General features: G+C 45.5%; 1 protein-coding gene and 3 non-coding genes across 7 annotated transcripts in view; all 4 read left to right on the plus strand.

The window, feature by feature from the left end:
• Positions 1-2,532: 2,532 nt before the first annotated feature.
• Trnar-ccu (transfer RNA arginine (anticodon CCU)) lies at positions 2,533-2,605 on the plus strand. Its single transcript has one exon. It is a non-coding gene; the product is annotated as a tRNA-Arg (tRNA).
• Positions 2,606-5,007: 2,402 nt separating this feature from the next.
• Positions 5,008-5,080, plus strand: Trnav-cac (transfer RNA valine (anticodon CAC)). The gene has a single exon. It is a non-coding gene; the product is annotated as a tRNA-Val (tRNA).
• A 3,410-nt stretch (positions 5,081-8,490) lies between these two features.
• Positions 8,491-8,563, plus strand: Trnav-cac (transfer RNA valine (anticodon CAC)). The gene has a single exon. It is a non-coding gene; the product is annotated as a tRNA-Val (tRNA).
• A 6,366-nt stretch (positions 8,564-14,929) lies between these two features.
• Positions 14,930-15,279, plus strand: part of LOC119401762 (catalase) — a 54,071-nt gene continuing 53,721 nt past the window's right edge. For all 4 annotated transcript variants that reach the window (XR_005185508.2, XR_005185507.2, XM_037668728.2 and 1 more), the window contains exon 1: positions 14,930-15,177. Coding sequence is in view for 2 of the 4 variants with exons in the window: in XM_037668728.2 (XP_037524656.1) it covers positions 15,124-15,177 (54 nt within the window). In the remaining 2 variants the exon portion in view is untranslated. The remainder of the gene's footprint in view (positions 15,178-15,279) is intronic.

Here is a 15,279-nt window from a genome sequence, read left to right on the forward strand (position 1 = left end):
TTTCTGGGAGTAAACTTACATGAGAGCCATTGCTTGTCGCGTTTCTTGTTCTACGTGCATGATCTGTTTGCCCCCTTCCGTCATGTTCATACCGATCTTTCACACAAGTGCCCGCACGCTAACACGAAGTGCTTTGAAATGGTGAATCTCTTCCACTCGTCTCTGTCTACGTGATACGAGGCACTAGAGGTGTACTTGTGTCCTGCCTGTTTGTATTTCTATCGGACTAGGGGCCACGGTTCACTGCCCTTTGCTCTTTTCTACACAGGCTCGTGCTCTCAGAGCTGGCTACTAGAGATGACAAGCGCAAGACTTACTAGTGGACATCGCTTGTGAAAAAGTGCGCTCCTCTTTCACAGTCCAAAAGCTATTTTTTCGTGAACCATTAATTTGACCTCTAGGTTCAATAAAAAGTATACAGCATTGTTGTTTTAATGACATGTGCAAATTTTAACGTTTCTAAAAAACATAGCGAAGCCAACGAAGGTATAGGGGATGTTAATTGTAATGTTTTAACTGTATTGTAATCCTGATACAGATGTGAAGTAAGTAAGGTGGACGAAAAGACAACTTGCCTAAGGTTGCAGGCTCGGTCCCTGCCGGCAGCAGGTTGTCTTTTTGTCCACTTTACTTTCTTCAAATCTACGTCGCACTTACTACAATACACTTAAAACAGTACAATTAACGTCCCCTATAGCTTCCTTGGCTTCATTATCTGCTGGCTTTCATTAAGGTTGTGTCAAACAAAGAAACGAGCCCTCCAAATTCCATTCCTAAAAACATAGCTGTCGCTTTTAAATGCTGGCCCTTACATTGCAACATTACATTGCAAGTTCTACACTGTGCAACAGCAATGTGCACGTAATTATTTGCTTGGCAAAATGCCTTTGTAATTTATCTTTAGGCAGGCCGGTGAACCCGACCTTAGCGATGACTTGCATCGTTCATCCGAAACTGTGCACTTTACCTGGTGGTCTTTCTGTCAACATCAGAGGTCCTGCGCGGAAACAGCAAACAAAATAAAGGCTTGAGCACTTTTATCAGCAAAAGTTAGCTGTAAGTGGCGTGTGTACGTCGACTCTTCATTCGCAACGCAATTCAGACTCAAAGCTTCAGACGACCTTGACTCTTTTGCGTTTCTAGAAAGCGAGCGATCGACTGTATCTTTGTTGTGTGCGGGCGGCACCCTTATCTGGCCGCTATCTCAGCGTACGTATGCACGTGCCGATGCTGTGCCGCTTCGCCTAGCTGCGTTATCGTTTGCACTTGGCTGCTTTCTGGTGTCTTTGAACTTCTATTGTTTCTCTATTTGTTCTGGTCTTCATACTCTCATGCTTTCTATTTTTGCTTGCTGTGATAACACTCGTCAACGCCCACTTCCGGCTCCCGTGTCTGCACGTACAGTTAGCTGTACTGATTTAAATAACAGCATCATGAATGCATATGTTGCCTCCACGTATGTAACCTAAAAAAAAAACATTTTCACCTGCCCGGGTTGGAACAGTGGTCATGGCATTATATGTGTCTGGACGCAAGGTTCAATATTCAGTTGACTGCGATTGCATTCGGGTAAAGCAGTAATGTAAAAACACTCCTGTAGTATGCTTCTAATGCACATTGAAGAACCAAGAGTGGTCAAGGAAAATGGAGTACTGACACGAATTTTAAACATTTTTTAGTGTTGCGCTAAATAAAAAAACTGGTGTCGAGAACCCTAAAAAGAGTATTGTGGTGCCTGGGAATGCATCGAATATATTTTTAATACCGCTCCCTTAAAAAAAACAGTTCCGGTTTATATATCGAGGGCGTGGCTTCTCAGTGACGTGTCATCGCAGTGTGACGTCACGGGAAGACAGCAACTCGCACGGAGTGAGCTTGAACAAAGTGTCATGTAACGTTGCCATTTAAAATAACGCTTTTCCCATATATTCCATATATGGGTCATTTAAGAAGGGGATTTGACGTCAGGTTTCGAAAAAGGTATCGATACTGATTTCCACAATGACTAAAATATGGACACCGATTCTGAAATATAGAGTTTTCGTTTTACGGTGATGCTTCAACTCATAGTGACCGCATGTGGTGCCTCACGAAAAAAAAAATAATACTTGAGACCAGTCTCATATCTCTGTAGCTTACCCGAACAAAGTGCTATTAATTGCAACGGGTGAGAAAATAATGCGAGTGCTATTTAGCAAAGTCACAAAACATTAATCCGTGTGAAGCCGTGGGCCACTAGCGAAAGGTCCGCGGGCCGCGTGTTTGAGACCCCTGCTTTAGACGGTACGGCGATGCGAGCGCATCCACTTCAGCATGTTCAATTTAAATACTCCGTGGTCAGAACCAAGCAGTTTTAAAAAGACTTTGGTCAGAACTTACAGCAGGAGCAGCATGCCTGACTACAACAGCTGCAACTATAGGGCATTGATGGTGGTTCACCAACATGGCGGCTAGAATGACGTCAGTACAAGCAATCTGTAGAATCGCTTGCATTCCTATGTCATGGATACACGCATTTGGCGTCCGGCCGAAGCCCTCGTGGCCTAATGGATAACGCATCGGTCTCCTAAACCGGAGATTGCGGGTTCGAGTCCCGCCGAGGGTATCTGGTGGCTTCTACTTTTTTTTGCCATCGCTTTTTTTTTACCAGCGTAATGTGCCCCCGCCGCCTGCTCACTGCCACTGCGTGACACCTAAGCGAGGACGACACGGACTACACGGAAATATATCCGTGGCCTCCGCAATCAGCGCCGGTAGGGCGCCGCTGCTCAACAATGGCGCGATGCCGGAGCTAATCGCGGAGGCCACGGGGTAGCCTTACCGAACAGCTGGGACTCGAAGGTTGTGGGTTCAGATTCCACCGACGGAAAGAGTGATTTTCGTCCGCTTTAATTTCTTTCAATTTAAGTGAGAATCATTACAAATACAGTTAAAAAAACCACAAATAATGTTTCTTGTGCTTTCCTTGGCTTAATTGTCTGTCGGTTTCATTAGTTCTGGATAATCACAGTAACATAAAAGCAAAAAAAAGAGTGAGTGCAGAAACGTGGACTCCGGGATCACCCTCCTGCACGATTTTTGACAATCGCGGAGGCCACGCTCCGTACACGAGTGTCTTGAAAGTCTACCGCTAGGGGAACTGTGCCGCCGCAGTTCGGAATGGGTTCATCGCTGAGGCCGTATCTGAAAATACCTTGTGTTATAAAAATCAATTCTCTAAAGACAAAGGTGACTGAGTTACTGATGTGACCTGGGATGCTATCCTTGTCACTGTCAAATTCCGACATTGGTGAACTGTGATTGGCCCAGAGGGCTGCTACGGCCTCACTAATTGGCTTAAACTGTCGCCGTTACGATATATGACAATTTGGCGGTATTGGAGTGTCCGGAATAGCACCCCTGGGCGTCATCGACACCTCTTTGGTCGTGTGCCCTGTCGTGCTGGTTTCCGTGCGATCCGTCCGTCAGGGCTGTCCGCTTAGCCCTCTACTGTTCAGCATCTACATAGAATCCCTGTGCTTGGCAATAAGTGAAAACAGCAGCATTCACGGCTTTAGGTTGCAGGCATCAGAAGTCAAAATTCTGGCATACGCGGACGATGTCGCAGTTTGTTGCACCGACAAAGAAAGTGTTGCACAGGTTATCACTGTAGTAAAGAATTTCGGCAATGCAACTGGTAGTCTGGTAAATTGGGGAAAGTGCTTGGGTTTTTGGCACGGAGTGTGGTCATCTAGACCAGAATTTTTCGCCAATGTTAAGTGGGGGACGACACCTGCCAAATATCTAGGTGTACCGCTCGAATACTACAAAGACAATGATAACTATTGGCAAGAACAGGCAAGAGTGATTCAGTTGAAAGCGAATAGGTCGAAGGGTAATCACCTATCAATGTTCTCAAGAGCTACGGTTTGCAATTTATTCTTCGCGTCGAAACTGTGGTACGTGATGCAGGTATTGCATTGTTCACGGGCAAATATACAGAAATTTCATCGTGTCTTCGCAATTTTCGTGTGGGCCTCTAGTTGGGAACGATGCAGTCGAACCAATCTGTTTAGACGAGTAAAGAAAGGAGGTCTGGGACTGCCACATCTTTTCATTCGGCAAATCATAAACAGGTTCTTCTTTTTCCGTAATGTGAGTGACCCTTTCCTGCGCACGGTGTGCCAATTGAGGCTCATCAGGGCTCTACCTGAATATGTAGTCGGTACAGATCACATGAATGGCGCAGTCTGCGGGTATCTCAAGGAGGTGATTCTAAGTATTCGCTTTTTGTCTGTTAGATTTTCTAATGAGTATCTGTTCTCAGTGTCACGTAAAAAGCTGTACAAAGATGTGTGTGATGCAATTTTACCCGTCCCTCTGTACAGAGCCATGCACAGTCGAGGCCAAGGGCAGGACGTGCTAAAAAGGGTTAAAAGAATGCAAGTGGCGCCTTCCACGAAGTCCTTCTTCTTTAAGCTTCACACAGGCACATTGCATGTCAAGGTATTCCTTGAGGAGCGTGGTTTTTTCTTACCTTGGGGCTCAGACTGCCTTATCTGTAATAAGCCAGAAACTATTGACCATGTTTTCTTACATTGCTGGGAGGGCGTGTACTTTTGGGATGTACTACAGAGGACAATCAAGAAGGAATTCCCGTTAGATCAATACGGTATCAGGTTTCTCCCAATAGATAATGAGAATGGATTGCCGTTAGACTTAATAATGTTAACCGGCCTCCACTGTCTATGGCGGGCGCGTATGGCAGGATTTCACCGCGATCCAGATGCAAGGCCCGCAAGAATGTACTTTCGTGAGTGTATGTCGAAATTTGTTGAATTGCAGAAAACGCAGGAGATTGTACCTGAGTGGTTATCGAGAGTGGAACCCTTGACAGTGCTCAAGGAATTTTAAAATTGATGTCTGTCCAGTAGGACGGACAACATTTGATGTTATTTATTCTATGTGTTTGTGATGTGGTTTATGTCTGGAAGCAGGCAATAAAGCAAAAAAAAAAAAAAAAAAAAGGTTTCCGTGGTGTAGTGGTTATCACGTGCGCCTCACACGCGCAAGGTCCCCGGTTCGATCCCGGGCGGAAACAATTTTATTTTTTTCATACTTTTTTTTTCTCAGTTTAGCATGTCTTATGCGCCGATACAACGATCTCATTATGAGGAACACCGTAGTGGGCGACATCGAACAAATTTTTGCCACCTGAGGTTCTACATTTCACCCCAATCGAAAATTGGCATCTGGGGTGGGAGAAATAAAGCTTTGATCATCATCATCATCGGGATTTCATTATGCGACATTCTGCTCAGCCTCGGAACTCTGAAAACAGTACCGCATGGTGCATTGTAGCGCATTGAATATACTTTTCATACCGCGATTAAAAAAAAAATACTTTGGGTTTCGTTATCTAGAGGGCGGTTTCACAGGGACTTGTGAACACAGTGTAATGTTGGTCGAAGTCAACATTTAATAATGCTAGTCTAGGTCACCGGGGGGCAGCAACTCGTGACGTACTAGCAACAGCTCCGTTGGCTGCTGTCAGCTGCACATGGTGCACGTAAACGATTGGCGACTTTGATTTCGGCCGCATGCTCGACGTAGAGTCAAGGTAGAGTTCGCAAACCCAGCGAACTGTGTTGACTCGTCATGATATTGTTTATTGCTGTGGTGCTGACTTGCAGATACTGGGCGAAGAAAACATTAAAATCGAACTAAAACATTTAAAACGTGTTTGCTGGCTGCGGTGTATGGTAATTGTTAACACTGCATGCAGGATGGAAACGAAAAATGTCCCTTTGTCTTTAGAAGCAGAAGTTCCTTTTCTTGTTCTGCATCCAAAAACAGCGCAAATAGTCATGGTCAAGCCGGTGGCGCGGCCGAAGAACAGATCTCGCCGCTGCAAAGCTTCTGCCTACGCTTCCAGACAGCTGCAAGTGTTCTTAAACATGGCGGCTTGCGGTCCTGTCGTTCCCGGATGTGACGTCCGTGCAACCCATGTATACGGTCCCTGAATCTCATCCAAAGTTGCAACACAGGCGCGGCGAGCTGGTTTACGTACGTGCATGTGTAGTGGTTATCACGTGCGCCTCACACGCACGTGGTCCCCGCTTCCATCCCGGGCGGAAACACACTTCTTTTACCACGCATGTACAATAATTTTTTTTTATCTCTTCGTCAGACGACCTACACTGCGTGAGTAACATTTGTGCAAGCCTATGTTCGACGAGCCGTTTAACACTACCGAAGTTAGGGTGGTACTGCACAGTCAGGGGCGTAGCCAGACATTTTTTTCGAGGGGGGGGGTGTTAACCATACTTTATGTATGTTCGTGCGTGCGTTTGTATCTGTGCGTGTATGTATACGCAAGCAAAATTGAAAATTCGGGGGGGGGGGGGGGTGTTGAACGCCCGACCCCCCCCCCCCCCCGGCCCTTGGCTACGCCCCTGGTCTAAATGGCCAGCGTGCCCCAGGTCCAGACGGTATCTCTAATAGAGCTCCAAAGAACATGGACGGTGACTCCATTGAGCACCTCACTGACGAGGTTAATCGGGTCTGGGAGCGGGGATTGGTGCCAGAAACCTGGAAGTCGGCATCGGTTGCCTTCATTCCGAAGCCGGGAAGGCCCCCGGGCATAGGCGTCGGCAGGGGGGTGCAAAAGGAACACTCTGGACTCGCTCATCAACCTCAATGACATTGCCCACTCCAGGCGGGCATGCTAACTCTCCGCGCGGGAGGATGAGCCTTGCCACAGTCCAATGTACGAGAGTTCCGGGACCCTCTGTTCACCTTTAATGAATTCACCGAATATTTCTAACTGGAGGGAATAATTTTTTTCCTCAACCACATAACAAGCTCACAAGACCTCAGGCTATAACCCTTAGGATGCTTCAGACCAACTCCCTCAGACTAACTCCGAAGAACTTTATTAAGGATAAAGTTCTTCGTATCCGCATCCGAATTATGTCTTTAGTATAGAGAACATATAGCAATCTAAATCGTTTACCTTTTGCATGGAGGAAAGAAAAGGCAGCTTCGTACTACTGGCGCCAAGCCTGAAGGAAGTGCGGAGCTGGACGGCCTGCCTTTTTTTGAACTTTGTTTCTCTTTATTATGGCGAAAGCATCACATGCATCATGAAATGCAAAAATTGACCAGCGCCCCTCGGCGGCGTCAACACGAGTAAAGCAAAAAATTATCACGTGATGACGTCACCGCATGAGGTCACAGATCGCCAAAATTTGTGACGCTATTACGTCATTGTGACGCCACATAACATGGCGTCATCACATGACATCATTGTTTTGTCAAAGGTAGGGAAGTAGAAGGTAAAGAAGAGGAGGACGAAAAGATCACGTGCTGGTTCATGATGATGATAGTTTTCTGTTCGCTCTGCACGGACTAACGGTCGGCTTAACCAGGCAGAGCGCCTATCGTCCACACGCCAATTCCGAGGCTGCTGCCTCCTTGTGCTCATGGTAGAATTCCCATAATGCTCGTGATTCCTTTTGTTCTTCTCTTTTTCTTTGTGCTTCAAGATTCTCACGTGACGCTTACTACTGGACATTTTTTCCCTCCATGACCGTTCGTTCTAAACGCATCCGTTCTTCCGTGGATCGTTCAAGTATTTTTTCAGGACGGCTTACCGCTCTCCCTCAGTAGAGCGCATGGTGCTCCAAATCGTCTCCTTTTACAGTGGAGTTGTAAATGGCACACCTGCTTGATTTTGCGGCTGAAGACCCGCGCAACCTCCAGAGACCAAGAGATGACGTCACATAATGACGTAATGATGACACAGGCCACCAAAATTTATGACGTCATGAAGATGTCACATGATGACGTGATCAACTGCCGCTGTCGACCAGTCAAAGGTAGGCGGATCCCGGAGGCAGTGTAAGACCACGTGAGGTGCAGAGAGTTTGAGTGGAGCAGTACGCCTTTCGAACGTCTTTCGCCTCGTCACTCGAGTCTAAGCGCTGCATTTGCGCGGTCGTGCGTGGCAAGTGTGGGCCGACCGCGTACAATTTTAGTTTACCGTTAGTGGGGGTTAAGGGAATAGGTTACACTACCGTAAACGTTCGCTGCGGACAGGACATTTACGTGCCCAAGCTGTGACTGTGGCGTCACCTAGCGAAGGTGGAATGCGTTAAAAAAGTGAAAAGAAAGAAACAACTGAACACGCTCGCCTGTATCCCCGCGTGCTGCAATATTACTACTTTTCTTTAGTAATAATAAAAGTAAATAAATATGAACCACGCACCAAAAGCGAGTAATTATATGCTGCAGATTTGTTTACACCTATCTTCTTTTTAGGCCTAGGAACGTTTGAAATGGGAAATTGGAAGCGATCTGGAAAACTCCGCTAAATCATCCGTAATACTCGGTCGTCGAAGCTGCCTGAAGGCAAGCGAAGCCATTTAAACGAACGAAGTGAATCCCGATTTAGCGATAGACAAAAACATTATCATTGATTCCGCTTTTGTTGACAGCTTCGTCGCGCTGGTTTCCGTGGTGTAGTGGTTATCACGTGCGCTTCACACGCGCAAGGTCCCCGGTTCGATCCCGGGCGGAAACAGTTTTTTTTTTTGAATTGCACGTCTTATGTTCCAAGATAACGATACTCCGAACATGGAGCACGCGTGTTTATGCATTTCAACCTCATCGAAATGCGGCCGCCGCGGTTCGGATTTCATCCCGCGACACTGCACGCATCGTGCAACGCGGCCAACCATTTTTTAAAGGGGTCCTGCAACACTTTTCCAGCATGGTCAGAAAATGCTGCCGATCGGTAGTCGAGGCACCTGAGAAAACGCTAGCCAAATATTATAGTGCATATATGAAGTCATTCGATGATTACTTGAAAAAGCGTTGCACGGTCCCTTTAAAGGCACACTAAAGAGCAAAACGATTTTTCTCATATTCGTAATGTACTGTTTCACGATACCAAAAACACCACGCTTTCTGCGAGAAAACGCGCAAAAACAAAATGTGGATGGCGACGCCACCTTGAAGTTTCCGCACCGTTCGCCGTGACGTCACATGTTTTAACGGCGCCTACTATTGACTACGCAGTTCCTAATCGGTAAAAATGAAGTACATTGTACTCTGAGGGGGCCATAGAGTTAACATACCAAGTTTGGGGTTATTTTGTTGAGCCAATGGCGCCAAAAAACGATAAGTACACTTTGAAATCCGTGACGTCACGCGGGGGATTTCGGCGCGAAATTTAGAAATGAAACTTTGAACTTTATTTTCTCCTCTATTAATAAACCTATGATAGCGAAATTAACGACATTAGAGTTCTCAGAGCACAATTTATCGATCTAGGCCGATTCATTGTTTCTCTTTATTCTCCCTTTAAGCGAAGCTTTTTTGGAGGAGGGGCAGATAGGGTTGGGTTAGACTCCTCCCCCTTCCCGAAATTTTTGAATTTTGCATGTGTATATACACGCGCACGCATATAAACGCAAGCACGGGCATACATAAATTATTGAAATTTTCGCAAAAATTGCTGTGACGTCGTAGATTTTGACGGCGTCTACTAGGGTCTACGTAGTTCCTAATCGGAAAAAATTAAGTGCATGGTCCTCTGAGAGGGCCATAGACTTAACATGCCAAGGTTCAATGAATTTCGTTGAGCCAATGTCACTTCGAAATTCGCTTTGAAATCCGTGACGTCACGCGCGCAGATTTCGGCACGAAATTTAAAAATGAGACTTTGACCTTGATTTTCTCCTCTATTAATACACCTGTCATGGTGATATTAACGATATTAGAGTTTTCAGAGTGAAAAATATGAATTTAAACCGATACATTGTTTCACTTCAGTCATCCTTTAAAAGACAAGACGATAAGAAACGAACGTCATGCTATTTTTGTACTTCCGAAACAACGTGGTTTCTCATATATACTACATGGATTCATTTTGAGACCGCAATTGATGATATATGTCATGCGCAAGAGAAATACCGGAATCTTCCGAGTGTATGCCTCTGTATTCGCTCAATATAGTCAATAATGACAATACACATATTCACAGTAGCAATATTTGCTGTGCCACATCCACCACGGTCGCAGCTTCGCCGGCTTCCATCTTTAGAGTAGTAGAAGGGATTTGAATCTTTTTTTATCTCTAGCTTCCTGTTTCGCTCTGGTATTTGAAGCTTGCGGTTCGTGCTACCCGAAGGCCACTCGCCAGCTCTAATTCCTGAAGGAAAATCACCGAACAACCAGCGTCTTCTAATGCGCGATGAATAGCGAGTAGGATAACTGTAGTATACTGCACCAGTACAGACCACCCTCTCCTATGAAAGCGCCTCATTATTATTCAATCCGACGTAGGTGTGGTACGTCTTCCAGATTATAGGAGTAAAGAAAGAAAGAAGGAAAGGACTGACCCACGTCACACACGACTGATATATGCGAATTAGTGACAGATTAGAGCGGAATTTAAAAGAAAAATAATGTGGAACAGTAATTAAGGTAAATTCAATATCTACAGGCCCACAATTACAGCGCGAGAAGGCGTGGTAAGCGAGGGAAAAAAAAGAAACAATGCGGTTGGTGGCGCTTTCTTGAACATCGCAAGTGACGTCTCAATTATAGAAATAATGATAATAAATGTTGAAGCTTTACGCCCCAAAATCACGTAATGATTATGAGAGACGCCGTAGTGGAGATCTTGAGTTTCGACCACCTGGGATTCTTTAACGTGCACCTAAGTCTAAGCGCACGGGTCTCTAGCATTTTGCCTATATCTAAATGCGGCCACCGCGGCCGGGATTGGATCCCGAGACCTTCGGATCAGCAGTCGAGACATATATAGAAAAGTGTCTAGTCTGGTCCAGTTAATTTTTTTCTGCTCAATAAAGACAGTTCACGTTGTATTCAAGACTATCTAGCACGTTGTAGAAAAGTCTGAGGCGAATTTTCTTAAAGGCAATTGTCTTCTGTTCGAAGAATTATACCTACCGTCGATTATACCTACCGTCGAAGCACCGGCGATGCTGGCCGTCATGATTACCCAACAATAGGCTCACAGTATCCCAACGTAAGCCAACATAGTCAGAAATAGTCAGTGCCTGCATTACGCGTCCAGAGGCCTCTCATTACAGTCCCTAACGACTTCCTAATCAAATTTTATTAAAACTTTTTTTATTGGCACGAGCAGCGAGTTTATTAAACAGCGATTTCCGGTTTGTGCGAAATGAAACAAAAAGTGTTACTGAATTAAAAATAAATAATTAAACATAAGAACTGTACAAAATCGATGCTTCTTCTTAATGTTCACGATAGATATGACATCAGAGTGTAAGTTTAGTTGTACAGATTGAGCTATGTAAGTGAGAGAAGTGATGAGAAAATAATAAGAAATCGCTAATTGCCAGAATTTGTTCGCGAGCAACAACGTATGTGCCATAGAAATTGCGAAAACTTCATGACTCACGGCTTATGCAATAAAAATTAAACCAGTGAATACATCAGAGCACACTAACGCCGAGGTGTGAGTGCAACTACGATACACCTAAGTCAGAGATTAGGATCCTGTACATTTTTTTTTTACATTTAATACATTATAGTTCATGTTAGATATACCTCTACGTCATATGTTTCCTGTCCTACTCTACTTCACTGGCAATCTTTTTTCCACTTTTAGCTCTGAAAATGTTTTTTTTTTTTTTAGGTGGACTGGAAACCTGCTTCCAAAACACCAATTTACATCCCATAGTATGCGCCGTGTTTGAACTTTCCTATAGTTGTGTGGAAACACTTTGTGAAAGAACACAAAAATCCGTAATGTCATATTTCCGTCACTGTGATTTCGCCGGTGCTGCTGCTCGCACCTGCGGCACAGTTAGCGCGCTTCTAAGCTGCTTCCGTATGTTGATGTTGATGATGATGCTCATGATGCGTCGGGCACAGCACGAGTGATTCAAAAAATCATCACGCGATTACGTCACCACATAACGTTACCGTGACGCCACAGATCGCAAACATTTGTGACGTCACGATGACGCCACAAATTCTGACGTGACGTCACCTGACGTCACACGATGCCCGCATCACATGACATCGTAGTTTGGTCAAAAGTGTGCCGATCACGGAGGTAGTGCAAAATCAGGTGAGGTGCCTCCGATCCAGGAGGCAGTGCAAAGCTACGCTAGGTGCACAAAGCTTTCTGAGGGTGGCGGGGCAGAATCAATACATCGACTGAGAAGAAAAAGAAGATGGCTTGCGCCTTCGAGTCGTCTTAGGTGAAGGCACAAGGGACCCTGTGAGTTTTTTGTACGTTTTTCAACAGGGCCGATGTCATGGTCGTCTTCTCGTTATAAACAAGTACAGGAAGGAATGCCAGAGGAAGTGCTATATGATATGAGGGCCAACGTTTCTAAGTTCTAGAAGCGTTGGTCAGGAGGTCAGGATGACCATCATATATAATCTGTACTCATAGGCGTGCTCAGGGGGGGGGGGGGGTAATCTGCATCATACTTTTACTTAGTCGGACCTGCCCCGTCATTGTTTAAAGGGTAGGATTATGCCATCCAGGTTTTTGACGATAATGGCGGGGCTGAAGCCCCTGATTTTGCATTCCAAGAATTGTTTAATTACTTCCCATATTTATTCCCAGAAAGGCAGGGGCAAAATGCAGGTCATTGTGGGAGGCACATCATTATTTAATTTTCATTTTTTCATCCTTTATGGAGCATGCATGTTGTCTTTTGGACTCTACTGACGGAGGTGAGGGGAGAAGGGGTACGATGAAAATCCCCCCCCCTCCTCACCCGGCCTGGAGGGGGCGCCTATATCTGTACTGCTTCTTGTGTGCTTGCGGTCGTGTGTATACAGTTCAGATCAGATGAAACAACTTTATCAAGTGCCCTGCGAATTGGTGGAATGGGCCTGGACCTTGTCTAGGGTTGCTGGCTCCGGCTTCCTCGGCTCTCTGGACGGCCTAGACTTGGGGCTCCAGTTCTGAGCTGAGCAACGAAGACTCTCAGCGCGCGCGGAAGCTGTCGTCTGTGTATTTTCTCTTTTTTTTTTCCTTTTTCCACTTCTTTTGTTTCTTTGTTGGTTAAATAATGAATTCATAATTTTCGGAAAGCCACTCTGACGTAGCCTACCCTAAACCGCCAAGGTGGTCTAGTGGTTGCGGCGCTCCACTGCTGACGCGAAGGTCCTGGGATCGAATCGCGCCGGCCGCATTCCGATGGATGTGAGATGCTGGAAGCTCGTGTACTTAGATTTAGGTGCACGTTAAAGAACACCAGATGGCCAAATTTGCCGGAGTCCTCCACTGTGGCGTCCCTTATACTCGTATCGTGGTTTTGAGACGTAAAACCCAGAAAATGATTATATTATTACGTAGCCTACCCTCACATGTTTCTAATCTAAATTAACTAAGTGTGTGTTGAGATACATACATTTTTCTTTGTTATTCCTGCTTGAATATTGCATCTGGTATAGCCAGTCCTGAAGAGTCCTACATTCCGATTTCGTTTTCAAAGAACGAATGCACACTTGTAGAAGTGCAGATTGGCTGGAAATCAATTACTCAAAGTAATTAAAGGGTTTCACTTGCCAAAACCACGAAGTGATTATGAGGCACGCCGTACTTGAGGAACTCGGAATTAATTTTTACCCCCTGGGGTTCTCTTGACGCGCAGCAGAATGAGTATTTCGTCCTCCAAGATAAATAATTTCAAGGAAATCACTCGGCCAACATTCGAAATCGAAAACATGAGCGCGAACCCCATAAGGGAACACGTTTTCTGACAATATCGCGCGCCATTCCACGTAAGCCGATGTGATAATACCCCCGTTGCTATTGATACGGAAATCTTGTCGTTAGCACCATTTACTCGCTCTTAGTTGTTTGTTCAAATCAAGCTATCCCATTGTGTTAAATATGTTAAATTCTTTGGATTATCTGAAAGCTTGCCCTGCTTATAGTCATATTTGTGCCTGCAATCTTTACGTACTTGTTACTCTTGTATTTTGGCTATCATAACGATGAACACTGTTTTTTACATGCTTGAGATTGCAGGGGTATTGGCACCGATTTTCGAAGCTGACCTTACTTCGCCATACAAATGTTCTGTATACGGAGACGGTTCCGAGCAAGCGTGAAGCTCAGGAAATGCTGAGAAAATATTTTATTTTTACAATTAAGGTCAATTCTCGCTTGACGCATCTCCTGCACTGGCGTGCACTAGCGTGACGTCAGGCTGCAGTATCGGTTCTGGTGACACCACGCACCAGTGTGGCTAGTTACGAAGGCGTCAGGAATCGAAACAGACAAAATGACCGCTTGTGCATCACCAACGGAGCGGAGCGTCCGTGGAAACGTCATGATATCCTGCACGAGCACGTGATGAAAAGCTTATTGTAGTTTTGGGACGGGATGTCAGGGTACAGTAGTAACCGAAACGAGCTTTTAAAAACATCTAATTAATTTTTCAGGGTTCACTCGCTCTTCGCAGCAACCTTTCTAGGCTCTTTAGGGCTTGGCTTTTCATTTGACGCAAAAAAAAAAAAAAAAACTGAATATTCGTGTCAGTACCCCTTTTTCAGTCATATGAGTGATGAATTGGGTTAATTGCTATGCCTTCATTGCTCCGTTGTTCTGTGTTACATAAGGACACAGTATGAAGAGCCGTATGAAGACCTGACCGTCGCTGTGAGATAAAAGGGAGCCGATCCGGGTTGTGCAGAGAACGATAGAGAAAATAACCGCGCCACTGCCAGGAGCAGACGACAGCAGCGGAGGCGACGTGATCCCGCGAGACCGGCGGTGGCGTCGTCCTTCTCCTCTCCACTTTCATTCCCCACGTCCGCGCATGCGCGGCGGCCATCTTGTCTCTCTTTCCCGAACATCCTCTCCGAACCGGCGTCGCCGTATAAAAGCGTCGCACGGGCACAACAGCTGGGGAGAGGCGTGTGCGAAGCGTCGGTTGAAGGAGCAAGGTCTTTATACCGCCTCTCTGCTGAAAGCGTGCGTTGTTGTGCACGTTAACTGTTACTGCTGTTTTCTTACCTGCCGAATTTTCGTAGTCTTTCGGCCGCATTCCCATCTTCGTCTTCTTCCGTTTCCCGGTGTTTTTTTGAAGCAAGCCACCGCGACATCAATTCGACGCAATGGAACGTGACAAGGCATCCGACCAGCTCAAGGAATACAAGGAGACACACAAGGTAAACAGGATTGTTTTTTGCGATGCGCCCGTTTTTTCCTCTTCGAATACTCGAAATACGCGGCGTACGCATTACGACCAACCGAGCTATATAACCAATCTG

The sequence above is a fragment of the Rhipicephalus sanguineus genome, chromosome 8 (assembly GCF_013339695.2).
Source record: "Rhipicephalus sanguineus isolate Rsan-2018 chromosome 8, BIME_Rsan_1.4, whole genome shotgun sequence".
NCBI lineage: Eukaryota > Metazoa > Arthropoda > Arachnida > Ixodida > Ixodidae > Rhipicephalus > Rhipicephalus sanguineus.